We start from the raw sequence: 20,070 nt of genomic DNA, 5'->3' as shown, positions 1-20,070 counted from the left end.
ACTATACCATGTTGACGCCTATGAAAGATAGAGCAGTTGCGTATGTGTGTCGTATTATTAGCTGTGTTAGGGAAATTTAAACTCTAAGGTTGATGTTCTGGAAATTTTAAGTACAAGTGACGTCACTTTTTATAAATTGTGACTTGCAACGTTTTTATTTTGAATAATAGTATATACAAACATTCTCTTACCTAATCACATAAATTGATCTTACATTTGTGCAGTTTAGTATACTTATCATATTTTTACTAATGTCATATTATTTTTTACAGCAATTAGGACTGATTCACGCGGATTTGAAACCTGAAAACATCATGTTAGTCGATCCAGTACGGCAGCCGTACCGCGTGAAAGTGATAGATTTCGGCAGCGCGTCACATGTCAGCAAGGCGGTATGTAACACTTACTTGCAATCGAGGTACTACAGGGCGCCGGAGATTATATTGGGATTGCCCTTCTGCGAAGCAATCGACATGTGGTCGTTGGGGTGCGTGGTGGCGGAACTCTTCCTGGGATGGCCGTTGTATCCGGGATCTTCTGAATACGACCAGATCCGGTAAGAGAAAGGTTTATTATAATAAAGTACATGTAAACTAGACAAAGTTAACTGAAAGTACAGTGTCGTCAAAAGTTTTAAATTCAAGAGAAATTATCATGCCACAGTTGCACAATACCACAATATTATTATATTATTTCCGCAATGTTAAAAACTCATTATTTATACCTATAATGTTGAAAATTATTCTCTTTATTTAAATTCCAATATTTCAAACTTGAATCCCCAAAAGTTACGTTTAATTTCATCACTTTACTCACCGAGATCTTTTTCAAATTACCTCCTGACGAATTATCCCCGTCATTATCTGGTTCACACATGCAAGATTTCTCTATGGAGTCGATATTATTCGAAATATAAATGAGAACTCCGCGTTATCTGAAGTGAATTGTATAATTTGTTTGGCGAACATTCGAGATAAAATCGAAATTGATGAAACGGGCAGTTGGACAAGTGCCAAATTACGAGAAAAGGAGAGTGTCGAGAATTACAGGAACGGTGCAATGCATTTCCAGATGTAGGTGCAGATTTTGGCGCATTTTCGACCGAAAGGCGAATATTTCCAGGTAGTGCTCGGTGATGGAACAGCATAAATTAGATTTAACGTGCATACGAAGGTAGAGGTTACATTACTGGGAAAATTAATGCATGAAAAGCTAAACATCATGAATAATAATAGAGAACTATATTCTGTTTTTCAAAAATCCTTGTTTTGTTATCATATATTATCCACCAGACAACAAAATATTGTTCCATATTGAACAAACAATTCTTTGAAAGCATTTTTATCGTATTTTTTCTTTTCATTTGAAAATCCTTTTCGTCAGGTCTTTTTGAAATGATAAAACTAATTTTCCGTATGATTTCAATCTGGAAAACTTCCAGTTCTATCGAGCACATTAACGTTATTTTGCCTTTTGAATTATGTAAACGACTTCACAGCAATTTTGTTCCTAATAGACTAGGCGGTATCTGTTGAAATTCAGACCATAATGGACATTTTCCATAGGAAGCTATTTTTTTGCTAGAATCACTTCAGGATGTGCCCAATATCGATAATCACGATATGCGCCAGTCGCAAACCCTGTGCTAAATTTTTTATTTAACAAAATTTGAAAAAAATTGAAAATTTCTCATTTTTTTGCTCCTATTTTCGTTTATAATTCGGAAAATATTGATCCTAGAGAAAAAATTATACGAAGTTAAAAGTTTCGGTATTCAATTTTACACAATATTTCGTTAGCTAGAAATTGAAAATTTAATGTTTATTGTTGAAAAAATAGCAATAATTGGAAAAAAAGTACAAAAAAATTAAGTTAATCCTTTAAATGTTTTCGACTTTCTAAACTTGACTTACAAGCTCCATATTCCGCCTAGAAAAACTTTAAAATGTTTAAAACGTGTGCTAAATTTTGTTAAGATCGGTCGGATAGGTTTTGCATAATAATTTTGCAATCCAGCCTACTGGAAAAAAATCGCAAATTTTCAAATTTATTGTATGCCCTAAATAAGGCTTTCAGATAGTTGCAAATTTTTTTACATATAAAGGAAGGCTCAAACTTTTAAACGCTTTTTGTAAAATTCAAATCGGTTCACTAGGAGAGCCTAGAATTTTTTTTAAAGTTTTAAACATTTTTTAGGCTTATAAACAAATTGAATAACTTAACGAGCTTTAAACATATCCTTCCAAAAAAAGAAAAAGACTTTAAAAAAAATTATTGAAGATTGAGTCAAAATAAAGTTTATTTATGAAAAAAAAATTTTTTTTCGTTCGCATTTGTTTTAACAATTTAAATTATTTATTAACAATTTATAAATACATATTTGTTTACTAAAAGTACCAATTTACTTCAATGTATAAATTGCAGGCTCAAAAAAAATGCATGAAGAAAAAATGCAAATATTTGTTTAACATACAATTGTTTATTGCAAATTTCCCAATTTGCAATTAAAAATGGTATTTGAAAATATGATATTTATAATCCTTGTCGTCCGAGACAGCGATTCAAAAAAAAGAGCCAAATTGGTTAACAAGAAGCCGAGATATTGCAATTTTTAGCGCGCGCTATGATTTTGCGCACATTTTGAGTGAATGTCCCCCACCACCACCTCTCATGCATTCCGAGCGACATTTTACGCGAAAAAGAAGACGAGGGTATTTTTTTAAAAACGAGCCCTCCATCACTTATGGTTACACGGCAAATGTATGCCAACTTTGACCTTCAATATCTCGGCAACCAGTAAGCCTAATGTATCTTTTTTTTTAAAGAAGCATCTTTTAATGTTCTTTAAGTGTATAAATTTTGAAATTGAAATGTTTAAAGCTCTTAAAGTTATTCAATTTGTTTATAACCCTAATATATATAAAACTTTTAAAAAATTTCTAGGCTCTCCTAGTGAACCTGTTTGAATTTTACAAAAAGCGTTTGAAAGTTTGAGCCTTCCTTTAAGTGTAAAAAAATTTGCAACTATCTGAGAGCCTTATTTAGGGCCTACTATGAATTTGAAAATTTGCGATTTTTTTCCAGTAGGCTGGATTGCAAAATTATTATGCAAAACCTATCCGACCGATCTTAACAAAATTTAGCACACGTCTTAAACATATTAAAAAGTTTTTCTAGGCGGAATATGGAGCTTGTAAGTCAAGTTTAGAAAGTCGAAAACATTTAAAGGATTAACTTCATTTTTTTGTACTTTTTTTTCCAATTATTGCTGTTTTTTCAACAATAAACATTCAATTTTCAATTTCTAGCTAACGAAATATTGTGTAAAATTGAATAACGAAACTTTTAACTTCTTATAATTTTTTCTCTAGGATCAATATTTTCCGAATTATAAACGAAAATAGGAGCAAAAAATAAGAAATTTTCAATTGTTTTCAGATTTTGTTAAATAAAAAATTTAGCACAGTGATTTAGTGATTATCGATATTGAGCACATCCTGAAGGGATTCCAGCAAAAAAATAGCTTCCTATGGAAAATGTCCAATCCAAAACAGATCACGCCTAGACTATAAAAAATCATAAAGCTCCTGGCTCAGCAATTACTTCGAGAAGGGGGAGGAAAACTTCATCTGGAAATATATCGACCAATATATTCATCTGGAAATATATTATGGAATAACGTTGTAACCAACATTTTTGGCGATTTTGAGTTACAGTGTTCTTGTTGTCGAAGAGCTGCGAAGAAGGACGAGTATTGCTGATGTTGTGGAACACATAGCGGAACAAAAATGGAATTGGGCAGGCCATGTAGCGAGAATGCATGACTCACGATGGACGAGCAAAATTACACATTGAAGGCCAAGAGCAGACGAACGTAGTAGAGGAAGACCACCTTGACGACATCAGGCGTATCACCAGCATAAAATTGCAAACAATTGGGGATTTTAAGGGAGGCCTATGTCCAGCAGTGGACGTGATAAATGAAGGCTGGATGATGATGATGCTCTAGTTGTACAACTTTTTATGCTCTATACGCCAATTATAAGAATTGTAAGAAAGATTCCGAATGGGGCAATACCGCAAATATAAAAAATATTTTAATTACTTCTAGAATAACCTAGTAACCACAGATACAACGTTTAACCAAATCAATTTTCATCGAAAAATACTGTATCGTACCATATTGTATCAAAATGATTCTCATATACGTATCAAAAACTACATCGTAACTGTTCTTACAGTTTTATTCGCTGCATTGGCTTCTAAGTTTCGATAATTGTGCAGATAGATACTACATATGTGTCAAAATTTCGCGGCATTATTGTGAAGATAGTAGGGGTAGACTAACGTTCGTATTCATAGTCCGACTCCAGCGCGTCGCTGGCTGTTCACCACGTGGTTCACCACCATATCTATGTTTCATAGTCGACCTACAGCCTGGTTGACGCAAGCGTAAAGCATCTTTCTCCGAACAGTCGCTGGCATGTCGCTGGGTACGCACCAGTCGCTTTCACAGTCATCTCACACTCGAATGACGCATGCCCTGTTTAGAGATTTTCGAAGCTTCGCCAGAGAAGGTATATGCATGCTCTGGCGATTCGCCGATTCGCCCGTCAATTTGAAATACGTTTGCGATGGACGATTTACATCAATATTATGTAGTTAACCGAGAAATAAATGAACAAAACGATATATTACAAGTACCCAGAAGATATATAAGGGACATGCAAAATCCATTACACTTTTATAATGATAATGAATTTCGAAAAAGGTATAGATTTCGAAAACAAACAGTTATTGAAATAATGTTGCCAGTAATAAATGATAAAATGGTGAAAATTAATCGACGTGGATTACTGTTTCCACCCATTTTATGTCTTTTAGTTGCCTACTAAAATTTCCCGCCTACTTGCTCAGCTATTACCCACATATATAAAATTTCCTGAAGGTCTCGAAAACCAGAGAAAGAACCAAAGGCTGTTTTACGATATTGCCAATTTTTCACAAAGTAACAGGGTGTATAGACTGTACCCACATACCAATAAAAAGTCCTGGAGGGAATATGGCCGAGGTATATAGAAACAGGAAAAGATATTTTTCAATAAACGTCCAAGTAGTGGGTGGACCCAATTTAGAAATTTTCGATGTTGTAACTCGTTGGCCTGGAAGAGAACATGATTCGATGATCTTCAATAATAGTTCAGTGAAACACCGTTTCGAGAATGGCACTTTAACAGGATTTCTTCTTGGAGATAGTGGCCATGCTTGTTTACCGTATTTAATGACGCCTCTTTTAAATCCTGGAATTGAACAAGAAGTAAGGTATAACAGATCTCATATTAGAACGAGAAATACCGTTGAGAGATTGTTTGGATTGTGGAAAAAAAGATTTTGTTGTTTGAGTCGGGGTTTAAATAATAAATTGGAAAGAGTTCCAGAAATAATTGTGGCATGTCCAGTTCTTTACAATATTGGGATCAAAGTGAATGACGTAAATGATGAACAAGATAATGTGGAAGAAGAACTAGATGATAATGAACCTCACATACCGAATCAAGCTCAAAATATTGGACAGATTGTACGAAGAAGACTTATAACATTTTAATTGATTTCAATTTTATGTTACACCATTTGGCGCTCTTTCACTTAGCTGTGTTGAAGTAATTAATAAATAAATACAATTCTCCCTTTCTAAAATTCCAAATTTTCCTGCTCAATACTATTCAAAATTCCATACAAACCTATCACTTTTTCCATTATAATATCAATAAATAAAAAACAAATCAAGAAAAACAAATGTATGTACGAGTAATTATAACATATCAATGTGTATAAAATAGAAAATCAAATTAGAAATTGTTAGTGGGACATCAGCTAACAATTAAAAGGTCTTTAGAAAATAAAATTTTTATTTAAACTAATATACTGAATGCAATCTATCTGTTGGTTGAATGGTATTTGCGAAAACAATATCCTATGCATAGTCCAGGTTTTTTTGTCACAATCAGCACACTCGTAAATTGTGTTTTTTCAAATTTTATCCATACAACATATTCTACATCGTTTTTTGTCACGTACTGGTTATATTTCAATATTGATAATGGTCTGACAACATTCCATCCTCTCTTGGTTGTGTGTTCAGTCAAAGTATTGGCAAATTTAGAAGATCCTTTTTCCCTCCTCGTAGATTCGCCACTGACTACCCAACGCTTAGCTACTCTTCATACAATTTGTATTATCTTGTAAAAAAAACCAAGCATTTGCAAGAAAATTGCACTTTCATATAAAAAAACGAGTTATTTATCTCGTACTTTTTTTATGTAAGGCGCAATATTTAATTACTTAATATTATTATTATTAATATTAAAAAACAATATTAAAAGCTTTAATACTATTACCAATGTTAAAAACTTTAATTATACATTATAATATTAATATGAATGACTAGAAACGATTACATTTAAATTTGGCAAATTGTAACTCCAGTCGACTAGTTCACAAGTACGATTGCTGTAGATCCTTGTCATCAAATACGTCTATGTTTTCATATCGAGTAGTAAGTAACCGATCGCCCACTAGCGGTTCTCCGAAGATTGACTATGAAATAGGGGATGAAATCTCGATGGAGTGTTCGCTAACTGAAGAACCGCCGGCGACTCTTCCTGGCGACGCACTATGAATACCAGTGCAAGAGTTTCATTACATTAGAAAACAAAACAACAAAATTATGTTTTGTAGAGATACCCAGTGAATGCAAACAGAACATCCTATCTCGTCTACGGCAACTGCAACATTATGACAGTACCGTGAAATATTGTGATTTATGACTTTAGTACCGTGAAAAAATTTGATATTTCCAAATTGGTATATAAATGAAGAGAACGAAAAAATTGTCTGGACCATGGTGAAACAAATCCTAGCGCGGGAAATATTCGATATGATTTTCTATTCAATAAAAAAATTAAATTAAACTGGCTACAGAAACTTATCTCCAGGAAAAAACTTCTAGTAAAAACCTTTCTAAGGAGCTAGATACAGCGTATTCATCCCATCTAGGTATAAACAAAGCAAAATATGATAATTTGTTGAGTTTATGTCGAAACCAGTGCATTTACTTACCATTTCTTATACTGCAAAAATGTCACATGTATATAAAAAAGTAAATCAAAGAAATTACGGTTTCAACGTTATTCTTTGCAGGGGTCTATATCGTCTCACAAGTGGAGTCTTGCAAAGATGGAAAATGCTGAAACAGTGGTATGAAAGCCATATAGTATGCATCCACTTGAAGATTATGCAGTAAAAAACACAGCGAAAGCTGACAAACGACTTGGTTGCCCATGGATAAAAAATACTACTGTCTTTTGCTGACGATGTCCACACAATTGTTCAGTACACCAAAGCTACAAAGAAAGTCTTGATCCTATTTGAAAACGGGACCAAAGGAATTGGCCTTAAGATAAACGAAAATAAGGCCAACTATATTGGCATTTTGTTTTTCTTGCGACGTTATGTGATTTTAGTTGTCTAATTAAGCCATGGTAACATTTCTCTATTATTTCTTTTCTTGACATTGCCATTATGTCTACATCATCCGCAAACGCTAGTATTAGCACACTTTTAATAATTATTGTTCCCCACTATTGTATGCTCAGGCATTAGCGATAGAAAAAAAATTATATACCAATTGCTGAAAATTTTTTCTTTGTAAAAACCACCAAAACGAGGCAGATCTTCATCAAATGTGGAAAGGCATTAACAATCGCAAAGTTAGCCTCAGTAAGTTAGGCTCCTCAAAGAGCATGTTATAACGTATACTTACCACCACTTTTCAGAAAATTATGCATAGAAGGAAAAATCTCGATGTAAAATGGAGGGTAAATGGAGGGTTGTAAACTCAAAACGCATAATTTTTGTATATTTGTAAAGTCACAGCATTGTTTCTTAATCGGGCAAACAATATTTTAATTTTTTATTAAAGATAAATTTTAATTCCACTATGATGTATAGACCATACTTTCACACATCATGTAGCAAATATTTAACATCGTTATTTTTTACAGATACATCAGCCAAACCCAAGGTTTGCCCACCGAACATATGCTGAATAACGCATCGAAAACGACGAAATTTTTCTACAGAGACATGGACAGCACATACCCTTTCTGGAGGCTCAAAACACCAGAAGAACACGAAGCCGAAACAGGGATCAAGTCCAAAGAGGCCAGAAAGTACATCTTCAACTGCTTAGACGATATAGGACAAGTTAATGTACCAACTGATCTCGAAGGCGGCCAATTGTTAGCCGAAAAAGTTGACAGGAAAGAGTTCATAGACTTGCTGAAAAGAATGTTGACTATGGACCAGGTAAGAATATTTCTTTTGATCACATAAATACTCCAATAAATAATTACCGTAAGCTTTTATTTAATGAAGGAAGCAGCTGTTAGTATAAAAAACAAACTACTAAAACTGTTATTGATTTTACAATTTTGTGGGTAAATATACTATAATATACCATGATAGTATACCATATACCATGAATAACAAAAGGTTTAATTAAAATCCTTTATAAAAGGTATATAATTAAAAGTTTTGTCGGGCTACATCACAGGACGCTTTTGGACTAAAAAGTCCATCATCACTGTATTATTACCAGGTATTCATGAGTCTAGCCACTAAATATGTGGTTAAAAACCCTTAAAAAGTTACAAAATTTATTATGTGTTACATTTTTGTTCAAAATATCGTGGCAGTAACTTAATAAAAAAAATAATAGACAATTGAATTCTGGAAACCGCTTAAGGTGCACACAACCGTTTACCCTCTAGGACCAATATATCCCAACAATAGTACTAATCTAACTAATAAATATAAAACAATATTAGTAATATGATAGCAAAACCGGCGATGTGTTCCTGGAGGACTCCCGATTCTGTGGCGTAATGTTGGGGAACTTCAAAATGGTCCAGTCAAATCTCCTTTATCGCGAGGTGATCATGTAAGATTAGAAACACCGAGATAAGACGTAGAACGAAGATTAGGAATATTGTGGAAGAAATTATGAAAATAAAATGGCGCTAGGCAGGTCACGTAGCCCGATATAATGAAAACAGATGGACACGGAGAATTCTAGAATGGATACCAAGGACGACAACAAGAAGCATGGAAAAACCTTAAAAAAGATGGGTAGATGACATAAGAGCAGTGGCAGGCAAACAGTGCGCAGTTGGCGCAAGATAAGAAAGATGGAAGCAATTGGGAGAGACCTACATTTAGGAGTGGATGGAAAACGGTTGACAAAGAGAGAGATCATGTAAGCAGACAGCTGCTCATCCGGTTTGGAAGTAGGGTTGAATCCTTATGGGAGAAAACTGGGTTGGGCTGCTAAAAACAAACCTCTTATTTACTCTATTGTTCTTTCCTAACTTGGAAAAAGGGTTTTGTGTGGTAGTTATATAGAAAGAATTAACAAAAAGAGGGACAGTCTGAATGTTAATTAAATTTACTTTTTAAGTGTGAAGTTTATTAGTGAGACTAAGGAGTTTGCTTCCCCAAAACAACTTAAAATAATTTCTTATACATAATTAAATATCTTCTCAATATAAAAAAAGGTGATAAACTTTATTTAAACTTAATTCTACCCTTTAGCTTCGCCGTACCAACCTAAATTAGGTCTTAATTCTGTCGAGTCTGGAACTGCAATGAAACCTTGTCCTAAGGAAAAGTCTAAGGAATCTTAGAATTCAAATCGATCATATCAGGTCTCGACATATTGATTCTCCAGTTATTATTGGTTTCTGATACAATAATGGAAATCATGATTTATAGATAACCACACATGAATCCAGATGTATAGTGGATTGCCTACCAAACAGGCGAAAAGAAATAAATTTATATATTTCACGAAATGATTATCACATGAAATGATTATGAAAGACGAAAGTAACACCGTTACAAAATACTGCACCTGATTTATTTTTTTGAAATACCTTTTCCAATAAAACATTTCTTTTTTGTCTTTTATTTACAAATCTTTTTATATGATATATCAATTTCATTCTAGGAGAGAAGGACAACTCCCGGAGAAGCATTAAACCACGCATTTGTCAGATTGGCCCACTTAGTAGACTACGCACATTGTAATAATGTGAAAGCTAGTGTACAAATGATGGAGGTAAGTAGCCAAATGTTTTATAACTCTTGGTTAATGTATAATAACGTTTCCAATAAAAATAGGAGTTGGAAAGTCGCACTCAGCTCTTGACGAAAGAACGCTGAACATTTTCAAACAATAATTATACAAATGTTACTAAATGATGACAATATTAAGGCAAAACGGACATAAGTGAGCATAATGTTGAATATTATCAATAGGTATACTATTCAACCAATAGATATACCATGGATATACTAAAATACCAATCAAACAAAGTACATAGGTTATGAAAACCTTAGGAGAAGTCTGTCAAATACTAAAACCGGAATATATCTTTGGAAAAATCCAACTAAGTTACTATTGAGTACTTGGACGACATTATTGCTAGTGTAGCATTGCTCACTGAATATAATCTTAAAGGAGAACTGCAAAATATTTCAAGAAAATAAAGTCAGTGCGTTATGGAAATGTAATAAGAAAAGCAAATATAATTTACAAACCTATAATGGGAGAAAAAATCGATGGCAAACACGACGCAAGCAGAGGACCTTCATTGTATTCTACCAAATGTAAATTATTAGTGTATATTTTATAATTTAACCTATTACTCAGCTTAACGCGATTATTGACAGATAAATCGTTTCAGGTTTGCCGACGAAACGATTTCAACAATACGACTTCCGCTTCTCATCATCAACCGACACAACAGGCACCGTCATTGGTAGCCAATTTCGTTCCAAGTTCTAACGGCAACGTAACGTTCACCATTAACAATCAGCTGACCAATCAAGTTCAAAGACTTGTTCGAGATCGGTCGGGATACGACAATTTGGTGAGTAGGTTTTAATACATAGTCAGATCAGAAAGTAAAACTTCGATAGTATGTAGTAAATCAAATATTTTCCACAACTTCATCAGTAGGTTCTCTAGGAACTCTCTCTCTCTCTTAATGTTTTTACAGCAGTTGTTCTCACGGCTCTGATTTTAACGTTCCTTGTCTTCTATAGACTGGTATATTTAGTTTTTTTCAGAGCATTTGAATGGTTTTTTTATTAGTGGTATTTTTAATAAAAATGTGTCCAGTACTAGTTTATGTTCTGACCCAATATTTGGTGATGCTCAAGCCTTTAAGGTTTTGAATTTCTTTTGGTATTATTTCTCTGTTTGTTACTATGTAGTGTATCGTTGGATGTTGATATTGTATATTCTACTAAGTATACTTGTGTTGGGGTTTGTGGAAAAACAGAAATGTCCTAGAGAGTAATTACCTTCTTACGTTCGGATTTGAATCTTAAAACTGGAAAACAGATTTCTAATTCAATAACATTCTGGTAGACCAGTTGACTTTATTTGCCTTTGTTCTTGGGATATGAGTGTTTAAGTACCAAGTATTGAAAATAGCTGGTTAAGTAATTAAAATAATAAATAATGAAATAAAATATAGGATTGAAAATAAGAATATTGGCATAACTCATACATTATCAACTCGTAAGAGAATCACAGTTACCTTCTTGAAGGATCTAATTGGCAAAACGATAGAATCAGCGTGGAACCTCATCGTGACATCACGTTGTGGGAGATGATCGACGACGTCGCAACAGGAAGGAATGAATTCGACGATAGCGTCTTGTGAGTTCGTTCGCCGCAAGGTCTTGTTAACTGCTGCCTTCTTTGTAGGGACAAAATCCTCCCACCCAGAGATGCTCGCTCTGGGTTGATCCGGGAACACTTCCCAGAACTAGTGTAGGGTATAATATCGTAATAAATTAGATTTTAACGCTGTAACTGGAGCCTTTTGGACGCAATAGTGTATGCATTCTCTTATTGAGAGATGCGGTAAATTAGATAAAAGCCTCAAATAGTTGATCTGTTAAAAGCGTTTTGGGCTTTCGAAGTAATTAAACACAAGTGGTTCTCTGAATTTCACAAATATATGAGTTAGCTAGTGTTACAGAGAGGAATTTAAAAATGTGAAAGTATCTTTTAAATAAGGTCATATTTGAAAATATTAACGCAAAATGTTTAACGTACTACTAAATACTTTTCCAAACAGAGAGCATCAACTTTTTTTTTTTTAATTTTTCATCCATTAAATTTTCCTTGTAACAACGAAATTTGTTTGATTCTTTTATTGGACACTTTCATTATCATATGTAAAACCTTCATTAATTCAAAGTAATTCCCTTTTTCAATAGCCTTTTTAAGCGTCGAATTTTTGTGGTGTGGTAATATATTATATAGCAACGACTTAACGAACACAAGAATTTCTTTTAATGTAAAAAATTCCGTGCTCTGCGAGAATCTCACGAACAACATGCACTCCAAACTTTCGTTTAGATGCAAACTTTTATGCCCACTGCACCACTGAGGCAGTTTCAATTTAATTATCTAAATTAAATGTATAGTTAATGTTCTTAAATTTTAGTCAATTTTCTAATATTGTGTGTTGTATTGGCTATATCCATCTTTGATTTCTATGACTACAAATGTAATGTATGTTACTTTCGCTCTTTAGTTCCTTGGAACATATGTATATAATGCATTTTTTTGACAACTAGACCTGTGTGATTATATACTTTATAATATTTTAACTTCATTTTTCAGTATCAAATATATAACGGCAGAACTGTGGGCAGGCAATACGCTACAAGTAGCCGAGCAGATCCCTTTCAACACCAACTCGTGTCGAGTATTCTTTGCCCTGCTGGTTACCAAGGAATGGGAGGATCTCCAGCGAAACATGTGACTGTCGTTCAGCAACAACAACTGCAGATACCACCGCCGATTTTGAGTCAACCCGGTCAACAACAGTATGTACCTGTTAGTGTGGTTGAGCCTAGTGGAAGACAAATGTTATTAACTGTAAGTTTATCTATAAATCGATAAATATGATTTTTATTCCATAGATTTAAATTAATATATAGTCCATTTCCATCATATTGATAGCACATTATGTATGCAAATCCCTAAACTGTTGATACGGGTGACTCAATGAAAAATAGATATTTGTCAACAAGTTTACAGAAGTATATAGGAAAACAATTTTAAATTGAGTATGACCACCAGGTATAAAGGTTGAAGCAGAATAGAATACAATAGTTTTGAGGGTTACTAATCCCTAAATAAAGTTGCCAGTGTCGGAGTGATGGAGATTAACAGGTACTAATGAATTTGCAAGAAATGTAAGATGTTTATTTTATTGGTTATATATAAAATAATTTGTGGCCGTAACAGGGGCCGATTTGTAAAAAAATGAATATTATTTTAATCAAATTCCATTTCAGATTCACTGCTTTCTTCAGAATCTAAGGAATCTTCAACTCCAATGTTAATTATTACCGGTTCCAGCATTGCATCAGTCATATTTTCCAAATTCCACATTTTATTTTCTTCCTTGTAAGCATTACTAACAGCATTTTTCCAATTTTCTGGAGTTACTTTTGATAAGGAATGTTCTAATAATTGTTGTAAGTCTTCTAATTTAAAAGTTTTGTTGTTGCGTCCGACTTCACCCTTTACTTGAGACCATATATTTTCTATCGGATTCAGATCACAGTGGTATGGGGGTAAACGTAAAATAATTACATCACGGTTTAATGCCATTTGATCAATTATATATTTTTTATAAGCTGCTTTATGTTGCCTTACAATAGTTAATAATTCCTTTCTTGTCGAATTCTCCTTGTACTCAATTGCGTATCCAACCATTCGATTATCTCTCCTTTTTTCCATGCCGTTGTTGGCAATTTTTTTGCTAGTCTTGAATGGTAACTAGCATTATCCATGACTATGACAGAATTTTTTGAAATTAAATCCAATATTTGCTCAAAATGTTCTTCAAAAACGTCAGCAGTCATTTCCTCGTGGTAATCTTTGGTTGATTTTGAGGCAAAACTTAATAATCCACCATTGACAAAACCGTATTTGTTTCCAATATGGGTTATTATGAGTCTGCGTCCTGTTCCAACGGGAATATTGTTTATTCCAGTAGATACACCTTCGATGAATGCCTGACGGGAACTTTTCACATTTGTATCAACCCACAGATATGGTACAGTATGACCTTCATTTAGCCAAGTCTCGTCCAAATAAAAAATTGTTTTCCCTTCTTCTCGGTACTTTTTAATAGTTCTTAGATAATCTCGTCTCCAATATACAATGTAACCTTTTTCAATTAAAACGGATTTTCTTCTATTCTTTTGCCAACGAAATCCCATCTCTCTCTCAATAGTCCCCATAATTTCTTGCTTGTTGCTTATGATTGGTAACTCTTCGTTTTCTCTAATTAAGAGCGTAGGCGCAAAATTTCGGGCCAATGCTTTTTAAATGCAATTATTTTTTTCGAATCCTGAGAAAACTAACATATATTTTTGAAAAATTTAAACGCAGAATGAAAGACTACATTATTACCGAGGGCCGAAAGTCCCTTAGAATATACAAAAAGTTTTTTTGAATGAGATAGTTGAAATTAAAAATCACACCAAATTTTCTCCTTTTTTTCACCCCTGTAACTTATTAAAATAAACATTATAGAAGTTTTCAGGGACTTTCGGCCCTCAGTAATAACGTATTCTTTCATTCTGCGTTTAAATTTTTCAAAAATACTTATTAATTATTTTAGGATTCGAAAAAAATGAATGCATTTAAAAAGCATTGGCTCGAAATTTTGCGCCTACGCTCTTAATGTTTGGATTTTGTCCAATGTTGGAAATTCTTTGTTAAAAAAAAAAAATGAGTGGACGTTGCGTCTTATCATGTTTTTATGTATTTCTTCAATTCCCAAGGATTTACTCCCTCCACTCTTCTGGGGAGATGAAACAGTTCCTCCTTTTCTTTCTTTTAGGAATCTATAAATTGTTGCTTCTTCAACCCCTGTCATATTTGAACACATGTTAACGATTTCACGAACATTACTTTAAGGGCGTTGATGTACAAGTGCATCGTGTACATTTAATATTATATTTTTCTCTCTTAGACTGAAGGCACCTTTAAAGCTACACTTAACCGGGATAAAACCTGTTGTCGACGTCATTTTTAAATGCAAATAACAAAATATCGACACCAAAAACGTAGGTAGGTAAGACATGAACAATGTTCATCTACAAACTAAATGGAAGATGCAAACAATTTCTAATTTATATTATTGGCATAAGCTGTAATGTGGCATGAAAACTAGTTAAACTATCATTCGTGAAGCCTTATCAGTAATTCCAGGTAATCGTTCAAAGAAGGTATTCTTTTTGTGTCAGGCGATAACTTGTATAGAAAACAATAATCACCTTTAAATTACTGTTTACATTAATTTATTTCGTGAAACATTGAATTCTCTCGTTAATCACCCGTGTATAATTAACAATAATCGTGTGGCATATATACCGACGTTTTTTACGCACAAAAAAGGTATAGTGAGATTGGTGGACACTTATTTTACAGAAGATTTTTTAAAAGATAATGAATTGTTGACGGCATCTTAAAATATTAATTTTTTTTATTTATTTCAAAACAAGTATAGGGTGACGCCTATGGTTTTTTGACCTGTTGAGGATTTGCATACATAATGTGCTATCAATATGATGGAAAAGGACTATAGAAGAGTAGAATGGAACGATCATATAAGCCGAATGACAACACATAGAGTAGTAAAGACGGCAAGAGACGGTTTCCAATAGGAACCAGTAGGTTCCGATCAGTAGGAAAATTACGAAAACGATGACAACTTACTGTAGGCACATTGAAAAACAGACAGAGTCATGTCTACATAAAAAGCAGAAGATTTAACAATTCAATTTGTACAGATTTATTAATTATTAATAAATTTTGATCCTTTTGCCGATGGAAAGATCTAGCAGACGGGGGCAAAACAAAAAATGTCGATATATATGTCTAGCCCCAAAAATCATCCAACATGTTGCAGTAATTTACCATTTATTTTCTGCAGCTGAATATAAGGAAAGGCATGATTTAGTAGTCAATTATACTTTCTTATTATAAATATTTTCCTGATATTTGCGATAAAATCACAACTACAAGATGCATATAATAGGCCGAATCTTAGACTAGTCAGCAACGTTTATTTATGTAGCAATAATTACAGTCTGTGTGTTAATATAACACGAGAAAAGTGCCATTATAAAAAATCTTGTGAACATAGTTTTTTCCGGTTTTATAGTTCGAGAGTATTCAAGACGTATTGCCCACGTTCGATAATATCTGTATTACGCTGAAGTTGTAGGTTAATCTGGCCGGTGTACAGGTCAGATCTTGTGGCAATAAATATAATAAATAATTATAATAAAGTCTGAAATTAACTAAGACAATTTTGCAAAGGAACATTTCAAACGTTTGTTCAAAATACAAAGAAAAATTACATTTACTACGGTGAACGCTAATTCAACATTGAATGTTTTGTATTTTGAGAACGATTTCCGAAGTGGAAATTGAAACGTCACCAAACTTTTTTAAACTTAAAATGTGGCTTATTTCTAATAAAAATAGTAATTGCTTAAATTAATAATTCCAGAACGCAGTACAAACCTCCTGGCCCACCAATCGTCAGCAGATGGCTATTGTACCCTCATGGCAACAGATTCCACCACAACATGCTGCCATCCAACAACCCATTCTCTCCGAAGCCGAATGGGGACGACCGCTCTTGGTAGATTCATCTGCGATTCTCCAAGAACAAAGACCTGTTTTTCCCGTGGACGTCGCTGCAGAGGTATATAATCCTACCATCGTCGATCATACGGGAGCCTCTTGGGGGAGTAGTAAGAGGAGTTCCAAGAATCATCATGGACAGCAGTCTGGGTCGCATCATAGCCATCATCATTTAATGGTAAGTTTTTTTAATACATTTCTTAAAAAAAATCGTTCGCATATTCAGGTTGGGGATCCAATAGTTGAACTTGTAGAGTTGTCACCAACTATCTAATTCTTTGAATTAGATATCATTTGTATAACCGAAATTCTTCAACAACTACAATACCAATAACCAAAGATTTGTATACCCTAACTAAAATTAATTGATATACAAAGACTTGTTCTTGATAGTATGGAAAATACATGTAGGTCCAAATCGGACCTGACTCTGACAATGAAATTCTTTTCAGAATCAGGATATCCCAAAAGGCCCTTCAGATATTGAGAATATTCGCAAAAGTACTCTTAAATGTTATATTTGGTCAATATTTCGATATACAGAGCACGATTTAAGGATCAGTTGGAGGAAGACTTGAAAATGTTGGGAGTACGAAACTGAAAAGCCAAGGCGAAGAATAGGAGAGAATGGAGATTTATTCTTGAGCAGGCCAAGACCCACCATGGGTTGTGGAGCCAATGATGATGATGATTTCGATATAGGTGTCAGAACTGGACTTTAAAAGCAACAGCAATAAACAGGTTGGAAGTAAATAATATGGTGCTATCATGGAATTTTGAAGATTTCATAGATAATATAAACTACCAATGAAGAGGTGCTTAGAATAATGAATACATAGTGAGAATTTCACATTAACATAATTAAAAGATGAAAAACAGAGTACAGGGTCATAATATCAGAGAACGGACCGTGGAAGTGATGACGTAGATTTTATTGACATCTGTCAGTTTCACTTTCCAAACAAACCTTGTTTAGTGTGGATAATTTGTATTTTTCGTTATTTTTTCATTTTTTTTACAGAATCTTTGCGCTTTTAGCAATATCTAAGTATTCTAATAGTTACTACAACAATTTTACAAGGTTGTGTAAATAATAAAGCATGTTGTTTTATAAAAATAGCAATAAAATGCATGTATCAATAAAGTAAGGTTAGAATGTCTTTAATTTAAACTTTTAAACTATATTTCATAGAAATAGAACACTGAATTATGATGGTATTATCGTAAAAAACACTATACTTAAAAGAAAAAGTAGCAGAGGAAGCAAAATGTTAACTTTATAGAAATTAAAAAGTCTTGAGATTGGACATTTCAACTTTTGTTTGGAAAGTAATTGACAGTTGTGACGTCACACTTCCACTGTCCATTGTGCAAAAATGATTATCAGTGCCTCTATCGACCGGGTTACAAAGCTTGCTTGTTTACATTCCGACGCGTCATCTGAATTAACTGACACTTTTTTAAATTAAGGAGTAGCCTTACATGATCGTCCATATTCGTTATTATTTTAAGCATAGCTTTCTTATCGCGGAGCAGTGGAGCGCACAGAGGTGTGACAAAAATAAAAACCGACTGCAACGACTGTAGTGTGAATCGAATCGAATATCGAATCGAATGGCGAATCGAATGGAATCAAATATCGAATATATTCGAGTCGAATATCGAATATAATCGAGTAGAATATCTAATCAAATCAAAGATTGAATCGAATATCGAATCGAATCTAATATCGAATCGAATCTAATATCGAATCGAAATGAAAATAAAATAAAATAAAATAAAATAAAAAATAATCGTGCTTCGTATTTGTTACATGTGAAAGTTGCACAACACTGTTATTCTCTTGCATCAGGATAAGGCAGTCAGTGACAGGTTTGCCATTGAAACATATGCATTCGTTCAATCGACTTTTCTTCAGATTTGGACTACAGCAATTACCAACTGTTTGAAGAACTTAAAAAACACTTGCGTGGTATGATCATGATGATATATATGCGGTAAATCGAACAGTTTGCATTCTCTGCCCTCGAACCTTTCTTTAGAGAAACATTAAAAGTGCTAGAACATAGAACATAGTTTAAACGAAGACGTTGAAAAATAAAAGTGAAATATTTGCATTATATAAAGATATATATACCTATAATATTATACATATAATAAAATATTTATTAATATTATTATTTACGTGATATGTTTTGTATTATTTATTAAATGTTCATAATTATATTAGTCTTTTGTATTTCAAAATAATAATCTCAATAAATCACTGTATGATCCAGAACTGTCAATTTTGAAATATCATTGTGTCATGTCCTCGGTAGTATAGTAGTCAGTATCCCCGCCTGTCACGCGGGAGACCGGGGTTCGATTCCCAGTCGGGGAGGACTTTTTTATTAATATTATTACATTATTGTCATTTTTAAATACTTATGGATATTGAATTTTAATTTGTATTGTATTATTATATGGAATTATGTTGCACTGTATTGTAGTGTATTTTTTATGTATATTATTGTCATTTTTAAATACTTATGAATATTGCAGTTTAATTTGTGTTGTATTATTATATTAATATATTATATTAATAACAAAATAAACAATGAATTTTACTGCAGAGTATGTGTAAAAAAATTTTTGCATTCAACTCCTTTCATACATATATGAAAATAAAAATATACATTTTCAAAATATTGATTCAATCCTTCATTGTTAGTAAGTTGTTATTAATTCTGTTTCTCTTTCTGCTATGTCTTACCTATAGAATTACATATGTAATGATTGTGAAGATTGACTCCCAAATAAATTTGTAACGGCGAATGCGTGTATAGAAGTGTAACTTCCACCGGCAGTCCCACTGGACTGCCACACCCGTTTTTTTTTTGTTCGTTTCTCTTTACTAGTTGTTTGTTTTTTTCATTTAGAACTGTTCAAACTCTTTCATCCCAAACTATTTACTGATTACTTAATGTAAAATATAATATATCTATAATATAGTTGTTAATGTATTTATTTTATGTTCTTATAGGTTCCATCGCATCATCGATCTCAACACGATAAGAAAGAACAGACGCAACTGAGTCCAGTTAAGAAACGAGTAAAGGAAGGTACACCTCCTACAGAACAAATCAGCTATGCAAGCAGTAGTAATAGAAGAAATCATAGTCCATCAAATCAGTGGCATCATTCTTCTTCACATCAACTTGTAAGTATATCAAACCATCTTATTTAATATATTTTCGTATGCAGTGGAATTT

General features: G+C 33.2%; 1 protein-coding gene across 3 annotated transcripts in view; it reads left to right on the top strand.

The window, feature by feature from the left end:
* The window catches only part of Hipk (Homeodomain interacting protein kinase), a 202,960-nt gene that overhangs the window by 138,352 nt on the left and 44,538 nt on the right, over positions 1 to 20,070 (top strand). For all 3 annotated transcript variants that reach the window (XM_072527266.1, XM_072527267.1, XM_072527265.1), the window contains exons 6-12: positions 273 to 556; positions 8,064 to 8,367; positions 10,067 to 10,177; positions 10,806 to 10,991; positions 12,764 to 13,021; positions 16,680 to 16,994; positions 19,842 to 20,018. In XM_072527266.1, the coding sequence (XP_072383367.1) occupies positions 273 to 556; positions 8,064 to 8,367; positions 10,067 to 10,177; positions 10,806 to 10,991; positions 12,764 to 13,021; positions 16,680 to 16,994; positions 19,842 to 20,018 (1,635 nt within the window). The remainder of the gene's footprint in view (positions 1 to 272; positions 557 to 8,063; positions 8,368 to 10,066; positions 10,178 to 10,805; positions 10,992 to 12,763; positions 13,022 to 16,679; positions 16,995 to 19,841; positions 20,019 to 20,070) is intronic.

Source organism: Diabrotica undecimpunctata, chromosome 3 (assembly GCF_040954645.1).
Source record: "Diabrotica undecimpunctata isolate CICGRU chromosome 3, icDiaUnde3, whole genome shotgun sequence".
NCBI classification, from domain to species: domain Eukaryota; kingdom Metazoa; phylum Arthropoda; class Insecta; order Coleoptera; family Chrysomelidae; genus Diabrotica; species Diabrotica undecimpunctata.
Note: the sequence above shows the minus strand (reverse complement) of the source record. Positions and strands in the feature narration are given on the sequence as shown.